Genomic DNA, 26,091 nt, shown 5'->3' on the forward strand with positions numbered 1-26,091 from the left:
ACATTTTTGAACGGTGTTGTATGCTAATTCTGACAAACATAATGGAAGAACAGAAGCAGAGATTGCAAATATTCCAGGAAAGAAAGTACAAGTTCTGTTTCAAAAGAAACTTCTTACCTAGGGTATTTACCTTGGTTGTTTTGCCTTTAAACTTTTGATTAAGCTTTTCACTCTCAACCTAAAGAAAGTTCAAGTTGTTCTGAGAGGACATTATTGATTTAGTTTTCATTCTAAAATGTTTTAAACAAACTGAGTAAATCTTAAAAACAACCCAGTGCTTATTTGTATCATTGTTTGTCTCTAAAATGGTTCATTTTATTGCCTGTCAGCACCACTTCTAGCTTTTATTTTTCCAATAATTTTATGCTTTAAATATTAAAAGTATAAAACTTATTGAGCACCTGTTCTTCCCTCGAATGTGTCAGAAAGTGGCAGTTAAGAAAAACAAAACAAAAAAACCTGAATAACTCTATTGTACTTACTATCTTCAAGTAGCTATAGTCTGTTGAGGACATAAAACGTTACTGTTCAACTATAATTTAGAAAATTATGTACCATTACTTAGAAAACTCTGAAGTGCTATGCCGTCTGCTTCTGTGGAATATTTTTTAAATGGCCCTTAGAGGATTTATTTCACAAATTTTACCAGAGACTTACTACATTTTTTATTTTCTAAAGACTACTGGCTACTAAATTAAAAAGTAGGGTTGATTGAAAGAAACATTTATATATATGTATAATTTTAACTGGTAAATTCAGGAGAATCCAAAAAGTAAAAATAACCCATAATCCTGCCATTTTCAATACCTGACAGAAGTAACAATCTTTAACTGTAGCTATATCCCTTTCCAAACATTTTTTTATGTATTCAGACTAAAGTTCCCAGATTTAGCAAATAAAATAAGGACATTCAGTTAAATTTGAATTTCGAAGAAACAACAAGTGATTTTTTATTTAAATGTGTCCCACATATTGCATGGGACACACTTAAACTAAAAAAGTATTTGTTGCTTATCAGAAATGCAAATTTACCTTAGTGTCCTGTTTTATCTGGACATCCTAATGCAAACATAGCACACACACATAAACATGTACATATATCTCTTGTTTTGTCAAAAAGAATCAAGCTGTATATATCACTCAAGCCTTACTCCTTTCTCTGTCGATTTATCTAGTTTACATGTTAGAATTACCCATGTTCTTTCTAATTGCTGCTTGATATTATACAGAGATCATCATCGTTTATTTAACTATATATTCCTCTATTGGTGGATATTTTAGCTGGCTTCATTTTTTTAATCTTTCAAACAAAATAGCACTGAACGTCTTTGTATTGACTCATTGTAAACTTGTTGGTTGTATAGACTGAATTCCTAGAAGTAGAATTACTAGGTTGTAGCATATTTTTAAAGCAGCATTTGGTCATTCCTTTCATAGTTAGTGCCTGAGGCCAGAGACTTGAGTAGCTGCATAGGGGTCAGGATGTACCTGGGCACAAGGTGAGGAGGAGCTTAGGCTTCTGATGGAATGGACCTTGTGTGTGCTGGGCACCTTTCTGGCTTCTCAAAGTCAGCTTCCCGCCTTCACTGTTCACTCCATGAGACCAGGCATCCTTGTTCTCCAGCCTGCCACACAAGTTGGCTCATGATACAAATGTAGAATGAGTAAATGAACGTGAATTTATTCAAGGAGTTGCTGAGAAAAATAAATGAAATAATATATGCAGAGTACCTGGGAAACAAATAATGTATGGGAAATGCCTAGGATGCTCCTTTACTTTTCTCATCTCACCCCCATTTCCAGTTACTTTCTTAGCATCAAGAGGCTGTAATCTAGGGAGGACGACATTGCAGTTAGAGTAAAGTGGAATAAGTTCTGTACCAGAACTATGCTCAGAGCATTGTGGGATTATACGAGGGGAGCACATAACCTGTGCCTGTAAGGAGAATTGCCCAGGACGTGGCCAAAAGTTACTTAAACTAAGCCTTGAAAGACAGGTTGAAAGGAGCCAGACAGACAAGATGTGTATATTGGAAGATGTTTATGTATCAGGGGACAGGACAATGGAGCAAGCATTCCAGAAAAAGAGAATAGCATTGCAACAGAACAAAGATATAATAGAGCATGTCACCCTCAGAACATAGTAACAGGGATGTAGGAACAGCTGGAAATTAATCCAGAGGTCGTTAGGAAGCAGACATTAACGTGCTTTAGGTAACAATCTAAGTTTTACCTTTTACTTATAGTGAACAGTGGGGGACTTCTGCATGACTCAGATTTACCTTTTAGGAATATCACTTAGGGCTACGCATGGTGGTTCACACCTGTAATCCCAGTGCTTTGGGAGGTCAAGACAGGAGGGTTACTTGAGCCAGGTGTTTAGACCAGCCTGGACAACATAGCAAGACTCTGTCTCTACAAAAATTAAAATAAAACATTAGCTGAGCATAGTGGCATGTGCCTATAGTCCCAGCTACTTAGGAGGCTGAGGAAGGAGCACTGCTTGTGCCCAGGAGTTTGAAACTGCAGTGAGCTTCACCACTGCACTCCATCCAGCCTAGGCAACAGAGTGAGATCCTGTCTTAAAAACCAAAACAAAATAAATACCACTTAGTGCTGTGGAGAAAAGATTAAAGATGCAGAAATCTAAAGACAGGAGTTTTTTTGTGTCGGAATACTATTGTAGTAATCCAGGCAGGAGATACTGACTACTTGATAAGAGCCATGCAGATGGGAGAGAAGGGCTTATTTGAAAGGTAACGTAGGAACTGTAATTACCATGACTTGGTGACTCGTTAGATATGTGTTTGGGAGGAGAGAAAGAATCTGAACTGTCTGTCAGATTTCTGAATTGATCATTTGGGTGGATGGTGGTACCATTATACCAAATAAGAAATACAGATGGAAGGATAGGTTTTGATGGGAGTAAAGAAACTGTATTGTTGTTTTGGAACAGATAGAGATTACAGTTACCAGGCACTAGTCTAAAAACATAGCAGGAAGCATGTGTACATTTGCACATGCAGAAGTTTGCACATCTGGAGCTTAGGAGAGCAGCTCCAGCTGCCTTATGACTTGGGATGCCTCAGAATGTGCCTAAATGTTGAAGCCACGGATGAATGGGAGGTGAGGGGTGGAGGCAGAATTTAAAATTTAAGATACTCTTGAGAAGTATAATTGCAAAGGTAATTATGGAAACACAAACAAATGGTGAATGTTTTGGGTAGCCATTAGAGACAACAGCAAAGGGAGCTTACCAGAGACCCAGAGAAGGCAGTACCAAAAGCCCAGGTGAAGTTAGAGACCATGATGTGTAACCACTTCAGACTTGTTGTGAATATTTTCTCTCAGCAGTCTTAATTGTAGAGATGTGCAAGTTGTTCTGAGGTGAGGCCTTAGAGGACCAGTATAAGAAAAAGTGGAAGCCAATTTTTGGTGCCTGGAAAAAGAATAATACCAAAAGCTGACTGGGGGCTTTAGGTGGCCCAGGAAAAGTTTGAAGGCAAGAGGCGCATGTTTAAGAAAACAACTAGTTCAAGAAGTTACAGAACCCTGCATTTTAGACAGGGGTATCCCTAAACCAGATAGCACTGAATGCGTAAATGTACCGGTACTTGGATACCTGTACTCTATTATGCTGAACACTAAGAGTTTCCTATCTATAGGGATGCCCACGTTTCCCTGGGCAATTCCTATTGTGATACCAATTTTTTTTTTTTTTTTTTGAGATGGAGTTTTGCCCCTGTTGCCCAGGCTGGAGTGCAGTGGCACGGTCTTGGCTCACTGCAGCCTCCACTTCCCAGGTTCAAGCGATTCTCCTGCCTCAGCCTCCCGAGTAGCTGGGATTACAGGCATATACCACCATGCCCAGCTAATTTTGTATATTTAGTAGAGACAGGCTTTTACCATGTTGGTCAGGCTAGTCTCAAACTCCTGACCTCAGATGATCTGCCCGCCACAGCCTCCCAAAGTGCTGGAATTACAGGCATGAGCCACTGTGCTGGCCTGTGATACCAATTTTAACATTAGCTGAATAAATTCTTCTTTGTAAAAATCACTGGATCGTTAACCCAGTTCTCAGTTTTGCCTTGGTGGGTAGCTCTTCAGTTCCATTTTTCCTGAAGATCACCCTTCCTCTGGGCCTCCATGCTTTTCCTAACTAGTTGTGACCACCCAGAGCCTCTTCCTTCAGCAGATTGAAGAAGTTGTTAGTGAGGAGTACATGGTCCCCCTCCCACTGGAGATACATTGGCTACCTCCATCATAACTGACTTCAGTTTAAAAAGTCAGTCGTTGCAACAACACAAAATAAAAAATGTTGAAGTCCCACCTCTATGGAGTCCCCATAAGAAGCTGTGCATGCAGCTCTACCCAAAACAGATAATATGCACAGATGTGTTTATGGGAAGGAGGCACGAGGATTCTCAGTGTGTTGTTTTCAGTTTCTCACCACTGCAAGGGTTTCTTTTCTTTTTCAAGGAGGTACATTGTGGTAAGCAGTGTTTTATGACCCATAATAAAAACCCTTGTAAAGACCATTTTTTGACCAAATGAAGCTAAGTGTTCTTTTCAGAGTCCTTGTTTGCTCCTCTCCCCCTCTCTGTATTGGAATGCACACAGTTCAGCATTAATGGATAACATAAGGAAATAATGTCACAAATTCTAGTTCTTATTTGTTAAGCTGAGAAAGCAACTAGAGTTAACTATGTAAGAAAGTTCATTTGCAATGATTTTCCCTATTTGGTAGTAGCTTCAGAATATATATGTTGATTAAGTAAAATGGTGTATTTCATGCTTATAGTATATGGTTATTATCCTATAAAAGCACTCAAGGCAGTTTCAGGAAATCTCAGTATTCAGAGGGGCTTACAGAAAAATCTGTCCAGGTATAGGGAAAAAGCAACTTAAAACCATTTTAGCAAGTTGGGTCATTTACCAAAAGAAACATGTAATACATTCAATGAATAACAACAGATAATTTCTAAGGACCTAGACTTTCAAAATTAAGAACACACCACATAACATTTGATTTAATTAAAACAGTAGATACTTTAAGGATTATATTATAAGTCATGTTTGTTGATCTTAATAGAGTGTTAGGGAAGATAGAAAGCTATCCACATACTAACTAGGGAAAACTCAGTGGATCTGAACTTACAGTATTACCAGAGCCTCATCTTCATTTAGTGGCACCAGTGCTGAACCCATTACCCAAACTGGGAGGTTTACACATTACTTTTAGTTCTTGCAGCCACCCTACAAGAAAGTGTTGTCCCCATTTTACAGATGAAGAAACCAAAGTTAGATGCTAGCGGAGGGAAGATTAAATAACAGGCCCAAGATTACACAGTGTGCAACCTGGAAATGTAGCGGAGCTCTCCAAAGATGGGCCATTAAAATTGAACTGTGAAAACAAATATTAACATATCACATTTGTCTCTTGAATTGCCTTTCACCTTGCTTTTTGTTTCAATATTCTAGTTTAAACTTTCTCTGTCGTATGTTCAGAATAGTATCATAGCTTCCTTATACCACCTCCCATCCATTATGTATGCTAAAATATCAATAATAACATGCCATTGTTTTACACATTTTTACTACTTACCCACTGAGTATAAAATCAAACACTATATAGACTCCCTGTGTCCACCCAGCAATAAATCCCTTTGCAGTGTGGTCCCATTTAGCAGTGTGCCCTCTTTAGGACTCTGCTTGCTGGAGCTATAGCTGGTGTACAAACACGTAAGCACTTCCTCCTCTACTGGTATCTTCCATGACAGATGCTTCCCCACACCAAACCTAATACCAGCCTTCCTCCCAGATTGGCTTAGATGCTGCTCCCTCCTTGGTGCTTACTCAGTGCCTAGCACTCTTGTGCCATTTGTGGTTGTTGGCACGTACTGACATGAAGTATGTAGGTACATATTCTTTTCTCCCTGCTAAAGTAAGAGCTCCTTGGGACCCTCTATTCAGGTGTTTCTCTGTAACATCACCTGACACAATGCCTTACACATAGTAGGGGCTTCCTAGTTCTTTTGAATAAGTGGTAACAATTTATTATGTCTATGAACTTTACAATAAATAAAGTACTTAAGCATAATATCCTATGTCATATATATAACCATAATACACATAATTATATATAAATATATATTACATAATCTATAATATGATATCTTGTTTAAATCTTTTTGTGAGATCATTTTCTCAAAAATAGATGTGGAAAGCAAGGCCCACAAAAGTTGCAAGTGACTTGTCTTAGATTATCTAACTTGCAAGTACAAATTTGGATCCAAGGCTTTTAGCTCAAAACCCAGTGCTCTTTCTTTTAAATCATACTGCCTTCAAAAATGGAAATGTACATCTCATGTATAAGTGACTCACTTAGGTTTATACATACCCAAAAGAAACTTTTTTGTACTTTTATGCCTCCACTTGGCAATCAGTCAATAAATTCTTAGTGAATAACCAATAAACCACAATGCAGGATTATGGCCTTTTTGCTAAAGGAAGACTCAGGAATCAGTTTAATCAGTGAGAATGTTCTATAACTCCTGTACACAAAGCCAAGAGCAAAGGTCACTATAATTCTTCTTAATGCATATCTCTAAACTATTGTGTGATTCATCCAATCAAGTAAAACCAAAAGATTTCTGTGTATAACATGCCTTGTTGGATTCTGTGGAGAATATAAAGATGCATTGCATTCCTGTTCCTCAAGGAATTAGCAGTCTAGCTGAATAGCACTTGGCAGTTTAAAAAACAAATCAAATAAGTAATATAAAATAATCAGATGTCTAGGTTCTCTCCACAGTTCTATGACAGAGGCAGGGCAGGATTTATCCTGATTTTTATAAATGAAAAACTGAGGCTCCAAAAAGTTGGAACTTCATAGACACTGGGGACTACTAGAGGAGGGGGAAAGAGCCAAAAAAAACTACGTATTGGATACCATGCTCACTACCTGGGTGATGGAATCATTTACACCCTCAGACATACAAAGGTATGTAGTATACCTTTGTAACGAACTTGCACATATACCTCCGATTCTAAAATAAAAGTTGACAAAAGTAAAAAATGAAATAAAAAATCTGTACTATTACAAAAAAAAAAATAAGAAAGAAGGAAGGTGGAACTTGCTTAATCAATTGACTAGTGACTGAGTTGAATGGAACTTAGTAACACTGGAGTAAGAGACCGTACTTTGAGAAATCCTGATATGATGATACGAAATTAAAGTATTATTAGGGGATTTGGCCAATAGTCCAATTCTGCATCCAAGTGAAGACTCAGGCAAAGTGATTTGATCCATGGAATACTTCTCTTAGGGATGGGAAAGGATAAGGTACTTAAACTAGTCCTACCCCAAGCTGTGGAACAGTGTACTGAAATCTATGTCTTTTGACCCCTGGGCAAGTTGCTTCTGAAATAAATGGTAAGATAGGAAACATCCTTAATTGTTTTTGTTCCATGCATCAGTGTTCATTATAGGCATGGGAGTTTTATATTTCTAAAATAATGAGCCAAAAGTCTCAACACATATGAACATGTTTTAATGGCTAATAGGTACGAATACTGATTTATATACCATGCCTCTTTTGTCCCTATCCTGTAATCCAAACCTGCTCTTTCTGATTCCCCTGGAGTTTTATCGCATTCCTCCTAAGGGGAGTCAGTGAGTTCTTTTTAAGCTAATGGCCTTTATAGATTTCATGGTCATTTTTAGTTTTGTTTGGGCCCTCACTTCTTTATGAAAACTCATTGAGCATTTATTGACACCCATTAATATAATGTGGTGGGAAGCCAATAAATCTAAGGAAGAGCGATTTAAGCAGGACCCTCCCGGGAGATGGGGCCATGGGGCAGTAAATAAGTAAAGATGGCAGGAATCCACAGAGTACCAGCAGGCAGGGCCGGAGGCTTTGGCTGAGGGGGCTGAAGCAGGAGGATGATCTGATAGGATCAGGTTTACGCTTCTAAGGGTTCAGTCTAGACAGAGAGTACAAGATGGATTTGAGGACTGAGATCAGTGGGGAAAGGCTAGGTAATGGTACATGTGAGGAAGGAGAAGGTGGACCAGACCCGCTACAGTGGGAGCCTCAGAGGTGTAGGAATTGTATTTGAAAAGACACAACTTTACTGAGGAGCCCAGAACAAGACTTGAGAAAATGAAGGAAAGGAAAGACTCAATATTGTAAAGGTATCTGTTATCCCCAAATCAATTTATCAATTTTTATTCAATTTTTATTCAATGATAGTATTATCATTGAAAATACTAAAAGGATTTTTGGAAGGTGTGGACACTCAATAAAATGATTCTAAACTCAGTCCATAATCATAACATATAAGAAGATCCAGGAAAGCCAGGCACGATGGTGCACACCTGTAGTCCCAGCTACTTGGCAGGCTGAGGTGAGAAAATAACTTGAGGCCAGGAATTTGAGGCCAACCTGGGTAACATAGTGAGACCAGCCTCTAAAAATAAATAAATACACATTTTTATTTTCAAAAAATATTCAGGAATGTTTTAAAATGAGTGAAAAGAGAAAACTTTCCTTGCAGATATTAAAATTTACTCTAAACATTTAATAATTAAAGGAGACAAGTACTCTAAACAGAGCCAGAGACAAAAGAGCAAAAGTCCAGAAAATAACTTCAAGTAATTTAGAACATGAGAAACAGTGGCATTTAAAATTGGTGGGTAATTTAATGACTGTTGAAACCCTTTTGCTAATCATAGAATATAAATAAAAATAGAATAATATAGAACCATTAAAAATTAAGCTGTAGATCTACATTGCCAGTAGATCTACATGCACATGAGTTCAGTATACAGTGTGATGTGAAAAAGACAGCTACAAAATTGTATGCATTTGCATTCCATTTATAAAACAGAGACTAGCCATTTGCATGAGTATAATGTAGATGGCAAAAATGGGATGAGGTTAAAGAAGTCAGAGTTCTGAAGCTAGTATTAGCTGGGCATCCTAGGGATGTTGGAGTCCTGCAGGAAGAGTTGAATGTGGGGCAGACAGGATGAGCCATAGTCCCTGAGGAACATAGAGAGTTGACAGTAAATAATAGTGATGGCGAAGGCGATATTGTAAACATTAATGGAAGGAGGTACACACCTCAAAGAGAAAAGGATAACCACCTGAAAGGGATAATTGCCAATAAGAAAGGAATGTTGGTACAGGCCCCACTGGGTCTGTACCTCACCCTGGGGTGAATCATGGTGGCTGTAAATGAAAGATAATGTTCATAGCATATTTAAATTAATATAGTTTTAATTAAGTTAGATTCGTTAGAATAATTTTCAGCTGCAAATTACAGAATACTCAATGAAAAGCGGATCCAGATAAAGGCATTATTATATCCATAACTACAAGGCTGGAGGCAGGCAGCCCTAAAGTTGATGCAGCTATTCATTGATGTCATCAAAGACCCAGACTCTTTCCCTGTTTACACTCTGGTCTTTTATGTGTACAGATGATGTTTCAAGATGGTTGCTACAGCTGCAAGTTGACCCTCCAAAGCGGGAGCATTCAGCATAAGACGTGGGTTAGGAATGGGAGATGAGGAAATACAGCAGAGAGCATTCTACTTTTCACTCTCTAGCCAATTTGCCCATAGAGGACTGGGTGTCATGTTTATCCCTGGATCAATTCCTAGCAAAAGGAAATGTGATTGCCTTCATTGGCCTGGACCAGGTCAGGTCTTCATGGCTGACAACCAATGTGTCTTCTATATCACGCAAATAATTATCTGTTCTACTCTTGTGGAAAACCAGCTTCTCTAAGCATTACCTCATTTGAAGAGGAAGGAAATACAGAGTGAGGGGAAAATTCTCAAAAGAGGGAATTGAAAGGAAGAATGTAGAAAGATAAGAAGGTATTTTGTCCAACTGCAGCCTTTAGAAAGCTTATTAAAATTTCTTCATCTTTTTTTGAGAGCTGTCGCCCAGGCTGGAGTGCAGTGGTGCAATCACGGCTCACTGCAGCCTTGAGCTCCCAGGCTCAAGTGATCTTCGCACCTAGGCCTCCCTAGTAGGGGGGCCACAGGCGTGAGCCACCATGCCCAACTAATTTTTTGTTATTTGTAGAGACAGGGTCTCCCTATGTTGCCCAGGCTGGTCTCAAACTCCTGGGCTCAAGTGATCCTCCCACCTCAGCCACCCAAAGTGCTAGGATTATAGATTTGGGTCACCACACCAGGCCTAAAATTTCACTGTAGAAAAGTATGTGTTGAAATGGGGAAATATTCACAGCACATTGTAAAATGTTTTTTAAAGCCTCACAAAACAATGTGTATAGAGTGATAGCCACTTGGGTCATTACCCAACAACCCAGGCACTTGGGCTTCATGTTTTCTTACTCCTTTACCCAGTGCTGATTTTTATCTCCTGCTCTGAAGAAATTATGTTTAGCATTGCATATTTGTAGTTTCAGTTCCTGATGATTTTCCACAGTGGGTTAGTAATAGCCATTATGATGAGGTAATGATTTATTCTTTCATATTGTTCATTTAAGTCATTACATTGTTCCTCAAACACCAACGTTTTCAGGCTTGGTGGAAATGCCTTATTATCTTTTTTTTTTTATTTCCAGTTAGTTGAGACTGATTCTTTACCTTTTCAGCATTATCATCACTTCCAGGAATGAATAAAAAATGTGTTCTCTTAGTTCTCATTTCAGAATACATATTTGATTATTAAAATTTACATGCAATGCCACTTTATTACACTTTTATCCACTTGCCTAGAAGTGGTAAAAATTAGAAGCCAGAGTTTCCATTTAGGGTGCATGCCTTTGTTTCTCCTGAGGGGCCTCAAGGTGATGTGTGCCTAACTCATCATGCACAATGGCAAAGAGATGGGCACAGTGGCAAAGAGATGGGCACTATGGCACCTCTGGACTATGTTCTGCTGTGGAACAGAGCTCATGTGTGACTCTTTTAGCTTGCCAGTTAATGTCTTGCTTTGAATTCACCCATTACAACTTTCCAGGTGATCTGGAAGTTTTAAGGAATTCTCTTGAACCTTCCTCTTGCTTTCTTAGAATTTGTTTGTCTTGTTCTTTGTGATTTTGGATGAAGCATTCTTTGGGTCCTCCTGAGGACCACAGTGAGAAGTAGGGGAGACCTGTTTATAAACAGCCTTTGAAGTTCATTCTTCATTGCTTATTGAGAATTGATCAATGAAAACTTGACAGGAGTTTTGAAATAGAGTAGAAGCTGTGTACATACAGCAAGCTTGATGTGGGGACCTGCGGTGTGGATTCTACCGAAATGCAGACGAAAGTGTGTGGAATCTCCAAGGAGTAAATGAAGCCACTTGGCTAACCCTCTAGGACCTTAACACGATGCTGTCAGTCACTATTTCATTGCTTAGGCAGCAATATTATACCACATTTTATGGGAAAACTATGGTTTTAAAACATTCTAGGAATAGATCCAGTAATTCTACTTCTGAGTAGATATCCAAAAAAAATGAAAGCAGAGTCACAAAGAGATCATTCTACACCCATGTTCATAACAGCAATATTCACAGCAGCCAAAAAGTGGAAACTACTGAGGTGCTCATCCATGGATGACCAGATAAGCAAAATGTTATATATACATACAATGGAATATTATTTAGCCTTAAAGAGGAAGGAAATTATGACACACACCACAACATGAATGAACCTTGAAGGCACTATGTTAACCGAGGTGAGACACTCACAAAAAGACAAATCCAATGTGATTCCACATGTATGAGGTATATAGAGCTGTCAGATTCATAGAAACAGAAAATAGAATGGCGGCTTTCAGGGACTGAAGAGAGGAGAACATGGGGAGACATGTGAGAGAAGAAGTTATATGCAGGCTCAGGTGATCTTTCCCTCTGTTGTAACCCTCACCTTAATTCAACGTGTTCTTATTGGTTTAGTGTTTAAAAACCTTTGTTATATGTGATATATTTTAGGCCATGGCCTCTTCTAACACCCTTCATAGGAAACAGACAAACCACTATGGAGAGATTTCTGTGAAAACTTGAATAACAAATTTGAAAAGACTGAGGTTTACAGAGTATAAGGAGAAAAATAGATTATCTTTGCCTACCAAGTTGGATATGTCCTGTTTTTAATTTTTAAATAAATAAACTGTTGCTGTACATTTTTGGTGCTAAAACTTTGAGGATGTGAATATATCACTAGATATATCCCTATATCCAGAATTGCCTATTTAAAGTTGTCATTCTGTGATTTATTTTATGATATGATTTGGGTGTTTTTAGTGTATTTTGGAACTAACCATACTTTTTTATGATGAGAAAATAAGGCCCAGGCCAGATGCAGTGGCTCACACCTGTATTTGCAGCACTTTGGGAGGCCAAGGCGGAAGGATTGATGGCTCAAGACCAGGAATTCAAGACCAGGCTGGGCAACATAGCAAGACCCTGTCTCTACAAAAGTTTAAAAAGTGACCAGGCATGGTAACACACACCTGTAGTCCCAGCTACTCGGGAATATTGTTTGAACGTAGGAATTCGAGGTTTCAGTGAGCTATGATGGCACCACTGCACTCCAGCCTGGGTGGCAGAGTGAGACCCCATCTCGAAAAAGAAAATGCCCCATGATCAACCTTTTCCCATTAGAAAAGCCTGAAGTAGTTTTTTAGTTTGCTTGTTTGTCTTGATTTTAAATAAGAGGATTAGAGCTCTAGAACACCTGAGAGAAACAATTACAAGACTTCAAGGATTTCTTGTATTCGGTCGGAAAGGTCCAGAGTCTTTTTAGGGGCACTGCCAAGATAAAGCCCCACCTAAGATCTCTCAGAGCCAGACTTCATTCCACAATGGTGTCCTGTTGAAACATGCTTGCAAGTCCCATGTTTTCAAAAGATAGAGTGAGGGTCACAAGTGACTGTTTATCATAGGTATGACTAAATGTTCAAACCTTTTATACCAGACTGTGACGTATAACATAAAAGGGAAACTTTTAAACCTGCGTTTAACTGAAAGAGCCTTAATTGGTGGTATCTGTAGTTTCATTGCATTGCATCACTAGGGTTACTGTGAAATATTTGAGTCATATATGGGACAGAATAATTTAGATTAAAATCTTGAGGAGCTCATTTAAGAGTATGTCTCACGATACTATAAAATTGAGATAAAACAGATAATAAGCTTAAGTAGAGAATCCTTTGAAATGTCTTGGATCAAAATGCTTCTTGTGATTCTGTAGGAAAGGTGTTTTTCCTTACCTCATTTAATGTTGTAATTTGTTTATTTATATCATCCTCTGGAATTGGTACTATATCTTATGATTATTTGGGACCAGAGTTCCTGACATAGCTGAATGTACTTCGCCTTTGAAATTAGGTATTGCAATAAAGGATGGCTGAAGACTGAGAGGGGTTCCCCAGTCATGCTTATTACAGGTTCATAGTGCCCAGCAACCTAACTCGTGGTTGAATTACTGAAGGTCATGAGATGTTTGGCAGATTTTGTTTTTTAAGTCATTAATTCAGTGTTCATTGGTTCGATTTTCAGTTGTATCTTGATATTGGAGATTTAAAAGAAAAACCATTTGCAAACAAACAAAAAAAAATTTAAGTAGCCTAATAAAATCAAAAGAATGGTCATTCTTATGTAGAACCAACTTACATCTATAGACATCATGCACATGGAATCAATGTTAGTCCAGTCATGTGGATTCATACTGCCTAACCCATGCTTTGGTATGACATTAACAAGCCCTTTTAATCTACTCTACCTTTAAACAAAGGAGAACTAGACCTATAGTACAAGTGCCGAAGTAACACAACTAAAACTGAATAATAATAATTATGGCATATCCCAGGGAGAAAAACAATGCGGCTATTAAAAATCTCATTGTATTAAAAAAAGTCATGGCCGGGCGCGGTGGCTCAAGCCTGTAATCCCAGCACTTTGGGAGGCCAAGACGGGCGGATCACGAGGTCAGGAGATCAAGACTATCCTGGCTAACATGGTGAAGCCCCGTCTCTACTAAAAAATACAAAAAAATTAGCCGGGCGAGGTGGCGGGCGCCTGTAGTCCCAGCTACTTGGGAGGCTGAGGCAGGAGAATGGTGTAAACCCAGGAGGCGGAGCTTGCAGTGAGCCGAGATCCAGCCACTGCACTCCAGCCTGGGTGACAGAGCAAGGCTCCGTCTCAAAAAAAAAAAAAAAAGTCATATGCACAATTTTATTAAAGTGGCATAATATTGATAATGAATTTTTACATGTTTTTAAAAGAGCCACAAAATAATGTGTACACAATAACCATTTTTACTTAAATGTACTTATACATCCAAATATAATAAAATACGTAATTTTTAAAAGACAGACTAAAAAGACACAAAAAAAAGTGATACTAACAGTGAAGTGTTGTCTGTTCTCCAAGTAGTGGAAATTTTTAGTGATTTTTCTTGTTCTCTGGATTTTCAAAACATTTTACTAGTTTCTGCATTAAGCATGCATCTATACATCTTAGCAATTTTATAATTAAGAAAAACATAGTATGTGCTGTAACACAAATAAAAGCAATGTACATGTTTTTAAATTTGTGTACTGCTAATTGGCTGCTAAAGTTGTTTGAACACTGCAGCATGAACCAAACATTTATTCTTTATACTGTTTTAAGTGAGTGACACTTAACTATATAGAGGCTAAAGATGATGAGCCAACATGACATTACTTTAGGTTATTTGTGCTTTTTAAAATTCAGTGCTTACAAGTTGTGTGCATGTGTTTCCAATAAAGACTTATTTGCCAAAATGTTCCTTGAACATTTTGTGCTACATTTTCACACTCCTGTTTATTCATTGCAACTTATTGGACCTGCAGTGTTTCTCAAGTCTTGAAGGGTTTTCCCTCCCCAATGCAGTCTTCTCCAGGGTTTTGGGAAGCTTAGAAGGTAACCTCTGCCAGTTCAGAATATTCACTCAGGGGGATCTCAAAAATGATTCTAGGTCACTGCATACCCCCTCTAAGTGCTTTGTTCACACTGACCTTGTAGCAGTGGTCATGTTTTCTTTTAGTTGTTTGAGAATCTGTCTGTCCCAGAAATCAGGACACTTATCTTGGCAATAATCATCCTAATAATTACTGTTTGTCAAATGCTTACCATATGCCAGAAACTGCACAAGCTTGGCATGCATTACTTCATTTAGCCCGCCTCATAGTAGGAAAAGTAATCGCTACTTTCTCCACTTTATAAAAGGAAAAACTAAGGCTTTGGTTTTGAATAAGCTAGAATATAAAGACAGAACTCCCAACTCTAAAGGAAGAACCAAAACCATAAACCAGTAAGCAAATATACCGTTCTCCATGAGAGGATTCAGTGGTCTGGCCAATGATAAGTGTATCCTCAGCTGCTTGCAGCTCTGAAATCCATGATGGTGCCCATTTTTCTAACCCTTGTATTAACAAAACAGCTCCATCCTCCCTGATATACACCGTTCTCATAATTTTGGATCGGGGGAGTAGGTCACTCTTAATTACCACAAATTTCAGAGGATTATGACATCATGGCCAATGTCTTCCTACTTTCAGACACTGTTCCTGAGTATTAAATCTTGTATATGTTTGTATTGGTGCTAAAATTAGAAAAAGATCTGATACTGGTTTATATCCTGAATGATCCCCCCTCCATACTGGTTAATAATAATAGTAATAAGAGCTGCCATTTACTGAATATTAACTATGGTGCTAAGTGCTTTACAATGATCCTGTGATAAAGTGGGTTTTGTTACTTTCCCATTTACAGACAGGGAAACTAAGACTTAGGAGGTTAAATGGCTTGCCTTATTTTACATATTCATTTGTTCATTGATTTGATAAAGGAATACACTGAAGCTTTGAATCGAGATTTTCCAGACCCTAGTTTAAATCAAGACTCTGTTAATACTCTAAAAGAGTTGATAAAGACTGGGCCTGGTGGCTCACGCCTGTAATCCCAGCACTTTGGGAGGCTGAGGCAAGAGAATAGCTTGAGCCCAGGAGTTTGAGGTCAGCCTGGGCAACATAGTGAGACCCTATCTCTACAAAAACTAAAAGAATTAGCCTAGCATGGTGGTGCGCACCTATGGTCCCAGCTACTTGGAAGGCTGAGGCAGGAGGATATCTTGATCCCAGGAAGTCAAGGCTGCAGTGAACCATGATCACAGCACTACACTCCAGCCTGGGCAACAGAGCAAGATCCTGTCTTAAAAAAACACAAAACAAAACATAACAAAAAAACAGTTAATCAGCACTCTCTTGCTAGTATGACTTTGGGCTAATTAGTAGCCTACATCTGTGTATCAGTTTCTTGACCTGTAAAATGGTGTAATGATATTATTTACCTAAATGTTGTGGTGTGAATTAAATTATTTACTAAGAGGACAAAGCTTAGAATAGTGCTTGATACGTAGTGAGTGTTTAGTACTAGGTACTATAAAATAATAATCATCATTAATAACAATATTATTATTCACTGGATTTTAATTGTTGAAATGACACATTAAACAATAGAGAAGCAAGAAGTGTCCCCTCACAACCTCCTCCTTCCACTCCCCAGCAAGAGCCACTGAAACCAGTTTGGCAGATATCCTTCCAGAACGTTTTCCATTACATCAAAAACTATTTTAAAATTGTCTTTTCATTAGTAAAATACAGGTTGAGAGTGAAATTTTTTGCAGTGTTCTTGAAAGTGTAGGAGTGGAAAGGCAGGAAGGGAGACAAATTCACTCATTCAGCCAATACCTATCAAATGCCTGCTGCATGCCAAGCAACCACAAAATGCTAAGGATTTGGTGTCCAGCATAGCAAATGCTCAACTTCCTTTTTGAGTGTTTATTGATTTTCTTTTTTTAATTTTTTTAGGATATGATGTTTCAGCTTCTGCGAGGTCTGGATTTTCTTCATTCACACCGAGTAGTGCATCGCGATCTAAAACCACAGAACATTCTGGTGACCAGCAGCGGACAAATAAAACTCGCTGACTTCGGCCTTGCCCGCATCTATAGTTTCCAGATGGCTCTAACCTCAGTGGTGAGTGAGAGAGTGCTGTCCTTTTATTAAACTTATTTTTCCTCTTTTGAATGACAGTCTGTCCCCCTTCCATGTCCCTAATGTTACTACTGCCCATGGCTAGTTGGTGGATAGAATGTCTTTGCCCTTTTTCATATGGCAGTGGGTAGGCAGAAAGCATTCTGTTTACAGCTACAGTCACATCCAGCCTGGGCTTGTTGTGGACAGGATCCATTGCAGAAATAGCGTGTTGCATCTTAGCCACTGGACAGGAATCGGTTACAAGTTTCCAAATGCTTTCTGCCATAACCACTGTTTTCAGAGCTGTATGCACAATGCCTAGGGAACACACGGCTCAAGATCAGGGAAGAAAGAGCACGAGCAATGTTGACCTGTCTGTGGCATCCTGGTTTGAGAAACAGAGTGCCTACACAAGTGTGTTAAAGCACTCCTCTGAAACTGTGGTGCCAGTTGTAAAGAAGAAATCAAATTCACAGTGAACTTGGATAATACATGAATGTATAGCACCACCATTCCAGGTAAAGGCTTATATAACCCTGAATAGAAAAAGCGAACCCAACGGCCCTATTTTGGCAAAAAATAACAGTTATGATATCCTGTTTCTTTTTGCCGTTCAGATGCAAAACCATAATAGCTATTGACATTGGTTAGCTTCTATTTCTCCTTATAGTTCGTTATTTCTCAGATGGATTTTTGTGAAATTCTGCACCCCAAATACAAAAAGAGCAGCCTGGAAATAGGTATTAATATGTTCTCTTTGAAAGACCTATTTTGCATACAGTAAATTCATGCCTTACATACAGTAAATTAAATGATATATAGCAAATTAAGTCTTAAGAAAAAGAATTTAAAAAAAGAAAATATCTTTGTATATTCAAAGAAATAAAAAAGAAAAAAGAAAAATAATCCATATTGCCCATCTTTAGCCTTAAAGTGGTTCTCACATCAGGGACACCATGGCCCTGTTGTTAAGGAATGATTGGCAGCATCTTTGGTCATTCTGCACAGCAAAAAATTGTTTCCCTAAATTTCAGTAATACTATAGCTGATAAGTAGAAATTCAAGAGAGGAGTTGGAAATTCTCTGAGACAGATAACTTGCCTTAGGAAAAAATCCAATTTATAAAAGTGTTCCCCACCCCCTGCCCGCAGTCAAAATAGGGGGTGCTACCACCTAGACACGTAAGACCAGTTACTTTCCAAACATTATAGACTTTTCCTAGGGCATCAGAACTTTTGGTGCAGAGAATTCCTTGGAAAATGTTGCCATTGTTATAAGATAAATCTTACTTGTTTCCTCTTTTCCCAGCATATACTATTGCTTTAGAGGAGAAATGGCACGAGTTGACGTTTCAAAGATAGGTCTCAGCTTTGAGCAGGGTCAAGCAAGCGCTTGTATTCTTACGTAATCACACCAGAAAGGGCTGAGTCTGTGTATTTCCCCAGTGGGAAGGGTGAGGTAGGCTTCGAGTTTCCCTAGGAAGTTGTTGCGCCTGTTGTTTTGGGGCCCTGGGGAGAAGCTTGAATAGGCTTTGCGATCCAGAGAGTCATCAGGGGAGTAGATGGAAGGAACTTGTCTCCTTGGGTACATTAATTGAAGGAAGGATGAGCTGTAACTGAGATGGACGCTTTTATTTTAATCCCCCTAAATGGGCACTAATAACCATAAATAAAAACAGGAAATCCAGTTGGTTTGTGTTTGATTTTTTTTTTTTTTTTTTTTTTTTTTTTTGCTTATTAAATTTGAGGAATGATAGCCCAGCTTGTGCGTAACATCAATTAACATTCCATTCTTGCTGAAAGTTGATATGTTCAAACAGGAAAATGTAGACAAATTATTTCATAGAGGAAAAGGAGAAAGGCAGTCATAAATACACAATTTTTCAGTATCTAGCTTATGCTGCATGCTGTATATTTCCTATAGTGACATAAGTAAAACATATTAGCAGCTGAGAAGGACACTAAAACAAATTCAGACTTTATTTGAGAGAGTGACAGTTGGAATTTAATAGCAGTAATAAAGGGTGTGTTCCTACAGGGTACTACATTTTAAAATTTCCCCACTCTTTTGTATTTTTCTACTTAAAGGAAATATCCATTTAATACAGTAATGCGTCGATTTATATACACGTGGTGACATATAAAAACCTGGAATCATAGTTTTTTAGACTGAAGTGGTATATATTTTTAGTGTCTCTTGAAGAGAAAAAGACTACACTCCCCTTCCTGGAAATACACATTTTTTAGGGGGTTATGTCATACAGGAACTGAGAATCAACTTGATTTGTGGAATGTTAAAGGAATTACAAGTTAACTGATTCGAAACTGACATCTTAAAGCTATGAGAAATGCTAGTATTTTACTTATCTTTCAAAGCCTGACTCCAGGGGTACCTTTTCTAAGTATCCCTTTCAGAAATTAATTTCTCTTTCCTCTCTCAGTGTTTCCAGAGTTATATATATATATATATATATATATATAGTTTGTTTGTTTGTTTTTGTTTTTGAGACAGAGTTTCACTCTGTTACCAAGGCTGGAGTGCAGTAGCCCTATCTCGGCTCACTGCAACCTCTGGCCGCCGGGTTCAAGCGATTCTCGTGTCTCAGCCTCCCAAGTAGCTGGGATTACAGGCCACCTCAGGCTAATTTTTGTATTTTTAGTAGAGACAGGGTTTTGCCATGTTGACCAGGCTGGTTTCGAACTCCTGACTTCAAGTGATCCGTCCGCCTCAGCCTCCCAAAGTGCTGGGATTACAGGCATGAGCCACCGCGCCCAGCCCATAGTACTGTTTTCTGTCTTATTTTTAGTTATTTGGGAATTTTATTTATCAAGCTGTAAGTTCCTCAAAGGCAGATGCTCATCTTATTCAGCCCTAACACACAGTGCCTTGTATATTTTGATAGGCATTCAGGAAATATTTTTCAGTGAATCAGTTGACAAATGCTGACTTGCAGATATAAGCAGTTGAGTCATAACAAGAATAGGGAAGGAGTTATGTTATACATTTAATGGTCTCATTTGATGTGTGTCAATATTCCTCATAGCTAGCTGGTAATACTAAGCTGAAGGACTTACTCCATATACCTTAAAATGTCTGAGTCCATTTTGCACGTTAGTCCTGATTGATTTATTGGCAGCACATATCTGTGTTCAAAATCATGAAAGCTATTAATACATGCTGTAGCTCAATCTCAGGAGTGAAAAGGTGACACAAATGCAGGTTCACAGTTTGTGCATTGTTTTTATCATGATCCTTTCTACTGCCTCATGAACACATTGTGTGTATGAATTGAATTTCCTGTCCTGAACAAAAAGCTGTAGAGATAGAGGAATGTAGCATTATTGTAATTCTACTTATTTGAAGACTTTCTTTAGCCCCTTGTGTTTGGGGATTAAAGCAAAGTTTTAGAAGAGGAGTCGTATTCTTCTAAAATAATTAACATCCTCTAAATGAAAAAATGAGTGACTTACTAGACAACTTTTGCTATCTATGTAAATATATATGTATTTACATAATAAATGATATTTCTGTTTGAACAATTACAAAAGCTTTTATTTTAGCTTCTTTCTGAAAACTTCAAAATGTTCTTACATATAGAACTTTGAGGGAGCACTTAGCAATATTTATTTTCATTTTAAGTTCATGATCACCTGATAGATCCTGAACTACTACTGCTCCTTAATTTCTGAGCCAGTATGCTGTATGTATCTGAGCCAGTATACTGAGCAGTATCTTGTATTCAAGACAAGGCATCTTTTGGATTAATTGAGAAATTAGTTGTTCGGGACAGGTAAGCTTTCCAGGCATCTTAAGGTATAATCCTTTATATTCTGATCTTTATTATTTTGTTTTTCTAGTGAAAACAATTTTATTGTTAAGAAACACAAGTTTCATAAGTAGAATATACTTCATATGTTGGCCTTTGGTAGAAATTAATTTGGGACAGTAGCCTGGACCATAGTTGTAGCTGTCGGTGGTATGTAACATTGGGCCGAATGACTTATCTTGTTCTCATCTGATAAATTGAGGACTAATCAAAGAGTTAAATGTCCTTTGGATGCCTAACTTTGCCAGGCTGCCTCCAACATGACGTTCAGGTGTCTTTATGGGGTATTGGGTTCTTGCTGCTCAATATAGTGTCTTTTATGCACATGTACCCATACAGAGTATTATACCTATTTATTTAAAGGTTGTAGAATTAAGATGTGAATGGTAGCAGTGTTTGCCTTAATCCTAGGCAAGAGAGGCCCCTGGCCTGGATCTCATGCTTTAGAGAAGCCTACACTGGCCCTACTCCAGCCTTGTCTCCCTTCATGGAGCACACAACCCAGGGTGCCAAGGAAGCCTGTCCTTTAAGACCTCCATCCCCACCCCATACCACACACAGGACATTGCAATTCCCTGACTAAATGGGAATGGCATGGGCTCATCCTTCCTCCTAATAGAGATTTTGCCACTTGTGTGTTCACTCCTAAGCCTAGGAGCAGCTGTTTGCAGCATATGGGCAAAGCTTGAACTTGCAAACTGGAGTGTCCGCAAGCATGTGTGTGAGGACCCTTGTGGTTCAAACAAGGCGTTGGAAATGTGAAGAGAAGCGGGGCCTGTTATGCTTAACACCTGGCATGGGTTATTTTTATTAGAAAAGTTTCTCTGAAACCATGAAAAATTAACTTCTCTGACCTCTATAGAACTATTACATTTGTTCTCGTTGGAAAACCAATGAGAACAGGTTACAGGGAGGTTCTTTCCATTGCACATAGCTGATAGGTCAGAATCATGACACATGCCGTTATATAATGTCTGTGGCAAAAGTGTTTCAAGAATATACACATGTTCAGTGCAATGACTGTTGTGACTAGCTGAAATTATATTTAGAGTCATTCTGAAGTCAACATTTCTAAGTCCTTCTCATGTGAAATGTGCATGGTGCAACTCATTTTTGTCAAGATAAGGGAAACAGAGACCAGCCACTCAGCCAGCAATTTAGTCCTACCTAACTGTGCACCCGGGTCTGACATGTCTTAGAGCAGAGCCAGGAACATCACCAGCAGCCCTAGTGAGGGCTCTGACAGTCATAAAGCACTGTGACCAGCAAGCTCAGGAAGGGAGCAGTCTTGGTCTTCCCATTTATGATGCAAAATCTTTTTTTTTTTCTAAAACCTAATCATACAGCTTGGAGGGTGATATTGTTGCCATTGGATTTGGTGTTCTTGGAACTCTTTATCAACCATTTCATTTTGAAAGTGGGGAAAACTGCCATTCAAACAGGCAGTGTGACCAGATTAAGTCTGAATTTACCAAATAGATTGTAAATGGCTTGGAGAATTCTAATGTTTATATTCTGGCTCTGGCCCACTATCCCCACTCCTCTTTTCTCCGTACCAAAAATTCAGTACCTGAGAGGGTATCAAACTGTGTTCTGTGGAACTCTCAGATTCTACAAAGGGTATTTAGAGGTTCCACAAATGTTTAGGAGTCCATTTCTTAAAAACATATTTTAAGTCTTGTTAAAATGGCAAAACCAAAAACAGACAACGAGCTCATGCCACATTTTGACAACAGTGAGAAACACTGGGTCATGAACTGGTGCCTCCTGGTTTTCTTTTTTTATGTAGACCTCAATAAAACTTTTGCCACACTGTGCACCTGACTGTCTTATAAAAGTATCATTGCTTAGGAAAAATGAAGCATTCTCTTGATTCAGTCCTATCTGTGTCCTCTCCCTTAAAATCACCCAAGTCCATAATTGCAACAGCACATTCATTGTGCTGCTCTCACTGTACATGGTACTACTTTAAGGACCACCCAAGCCATGCCAGTATTGATGTTTTTATACCACATGTGATTGCCAACACCCAGGCAGTTAGAGCCAGTCACTCCCCAGGACAGCCATCATAAAGCCATCCATGGGTAGAAAGAAGTGTACCCTAAAATGAGATCATTCTTTTTGGTACTTCAGTATCTTCACCTCCTGAGATGAAGTCCAAAATTGGCCTGCCTTCAATCAATTTCTTCTTTGCACTGAACAGTCTTAGAGTGTCCTGTCATTGTATTTTTGGGGCCTTTATACAATCATTTAATGCTATTCATGAAGTTAACATTTTTCCTTCAAATGCCTGTGCCTAATCCACCCATATAGTTTAGAGAAAAATTCCTCTTCGTACCATAATGGAAGAGTGGGAATATGTTCCCATCTTTTTAGTGACTTAATAAAATTCTCACTAAGTGAATTATATTCTCTTTCTCCAAGGATCATTTTTTCCATATTACCTTACTAATAAAAGATATGCATGTTCTGAAAACACCCTTTATTCCATAGAAATTACAAAAAGACAACAAGTAAATGTTAAGCATGAGAAGACTTTTATTCGACAGCTGTACAAAGTACAAAACTTCATTTTGGAAAATATTTTTAAATCTGTAATTGATAAGATTCCCAATATTGCTTTATTTGAGATCATTAACTTATTTAAATACCACAAGTATTACAAAAATTGCCAGGGAAAGCATCAGGAAGAATAGCTAATGATTGCTGGACTTGATATCTAGGTGATGGGATGATCTGTGTAGCCGACCACCATGGCACACATTTACCTGTGTAACAAACCTGTATATCCTGCACATGTACCCTGGAACTTGAAGGAAAAAAATTACTTACATCCCCTTCTTATGCTTCTGATGATACTCCTGCCTTACTCTGAGCTCAGTGTTGATAGCATTTAGTAACACTAATGGAACCTCATGGATTCAGAAACTTCTTGATAAGCCTAGGGGAGAAAATCAATGAAATGGAGTTGTGGCTTTCAGTCAACAAATAATTACTGATTGCTTTCTATGTGCCAGACGCTCAGTGAAGCTGAGGGATGATGGTGAATGGAAATGGACAAGGTCCGTGCTCTCAGAGAGCTTACAAGCGAGATGGAGAGAGAGATCTGAATCAGATAGTCACACAAAGAAATGTCTAGTTAGAAACAGAGGTAAATGCAATAAGGAAAGGGATATGGTTTTTTGAGGCCATATGATAAGGCTCCAGAACCTGCCTAGGCTAAGGGCTAGGGAAGCCCTCCCTCCTCACCCAGGTCAAAATGTGGGATGCTTAAAAAGGTCACCAGCATCCTCCTCTTGAACGCACCTGGATGTGGGCCCTGTGAATGTGCGCGTCATGCAATTTGTGCTTGGGGTGTGTGTGTGTATGTGTGTGTTTGGAATAACTCATTCCACGGCACCCAGTTTGGCACCACCAAGTGACAAAGTGAAGCAGGACCAGAGATCGGAGAACAATGTCATCTTTTACAGGAGAAAATAAATTGTTTATGCTTGTTTCCTCTTCGTGTGTGTTGTATTTACTATGGAGACCTGGCAGGGTTTGTGCCTCGGCTTGGGCAGCCGAGTAGCTCCCACAGAAGCCTCCAAAAGCTGCCAGTGCATACTGAATAAATCAAACCAAGAACATTACATGAGTATAATGGAAAAAACCCAAAGCCCTGTCGCCTCGGCACCTCAGCGAAAGTGCAGGACACACCTCTGAAGCAGGAAGGGCTCCCGTGACTCTTTCCCCGCTCAACATCTTGCCATGACACAACCAGGTCTGTTTTGTTAAAACATCCAGTTGCCAGTACATATTTCATAGTTAACAATGGAGTGTTTGTGCCGGTTTCGTTTTCACTTTCACCAGTGAGGGAAGTGGAACACAATGGGGGCAGTACACAGAGCTGGGAACAGGACACGTTTTCTTTAGGATTCCCAGGGCTGGGTACATGGAAAATGCCAGAGCCAAAACAAACATGAAAACCCATCCAGATTCTCCATTGCGCATTCTCGGTGGTAATAAAACACATTTGAGTTATCATCTGGTAGGTTAACTCTGCCTCCGCGGTGAAGGCAAATATCGATGACCACTGTGAGAATTTCTGCCATATGGAAAGAGAATGTATTCCATACTGCACAGAAAGCTGCTGTTGGTGCGTGTGCATGCGTGTGGGTATCTAATTGCACCAAGTGGATTTGTGAAGTAAATCAAATGACTTATTTCCTTGTTTATAAAAGATAGTCATTCATTTGACTCACCTAAGTCTACTCCTTCATAAGTGGTCACTGTTGCGAATTAGTTCTGGACAAAAACAGTTCAACTGTAATGCTACTGCTTGGAGAATGTTTTACTCGGAGAAAGAGCCAGAAGTTCCTTGCTTTCTTCCTACATTTGTTCGGCTAGCATCTACCAGGGTATGATACAGAGAGAGTCTGGTTGTCTGTCTTTCTCTTTCTTTTCTTTTCCTTTTCTTTTCTTCTTTTTCTTTCCTTTTCCTTCCTTCCTTTCTTTTCTTTCCTTCCTTCCTTCGTTTCTTTCTGTTTCTTTCTTTCTTTTCCTCCTTCCCTCCCTCCCTCCCTTCCTTCCCTCCCTCCCTTCTTTCCTTCCTTCCCTTTCCCTTCTCCTTCCCCTTGCCCTTTACTTTCCCCTTTCCTTTCCTTTTCTCTCCTCTCCTCTCCTCTCCTTGACCAGGTCTTTCTGTGTTGTCCAGGCTAGAGTGCAGTGGCACAGTCATAGCTCACTGCAGCCTCCAACTCCTGGGCTCAAGCCATCCTCCTGCCTCAGCCTCCCAAGTAGTAGGACTACAGGTGCATACCAACACCACCATGTCCAGCTACCTTCTTTTTTTTTAGAGATAGGGGTCTCATTTTGTTGCCCAGGCTGATCTCAAACTCCTGACCTCAAGCAATCCTCCTGTCTCAGCCTCCCAAAGTGCTGAGATTACAGACATGAGCTACCATGCCTGGGCCTGTTTTTCATATAGACACCCTATATGATGCCATTCAAAATCTCAAAAGCCTGAGGCCAAATTGGATATAAAGACCAAGCATTTTCTTAAGATTAATGAGACCATATGCTCCAGAAAGGTTTTGTAAGCAAAGGGCTTCTCAGGGGTACAGAAGTTGAAAAAACATTTTGCCTCCTACATTTAACATTTTGGGGAATATGCTTCTGTGCTAGTTTAGGGGCTTGTCTGAAGAGTTCTATTTAATGATATAATTCCATCTCCCCTAAATTTGCTTAAC

The 26,091-nt window shown here is 39.0% G+C and overlaps 1 protein-coding gene across 4 annotated transcripts in view; it reads left to right on the plus strand.

Moving 5' to 3' along the window:
* Positions 1-26,091, plus strand: part of CDK6 (cyclin dependent kinase 6) — a 235,550-nt gene that overhangs the window by 95,373 nt on the left and 114,086 nt on the right. For all 4 annotated transcript variants that reach the window (XM_023226729.2, XM_023226733.2, XM_023226731.2 and 1 more), the window contains exon 4: positions 16,870-17,037. In XM_023226729.2, coding sequence (XP_023082497.1) covers positions 16,870-17,037 — 168 coding nt within the window. The remainder of the gene's footprint in view (positions 1-16,869; positions 17,038-26,091) is intronic.

Source organism: Piliocolobus tephrosceles, chromosome 8 (assembly GCF_002776525.5).
Source record: "Piliocolobus tephrosceles isolate RC106 chromosome 8, ASM277652v3, whole genome shotgun sequence".
NCBI lineage: Eukaryota > Metazoa > Chordata > Mammalia > Primates > Cercopithecidae > Piliocolobus > Piliocolobus tephrosceles.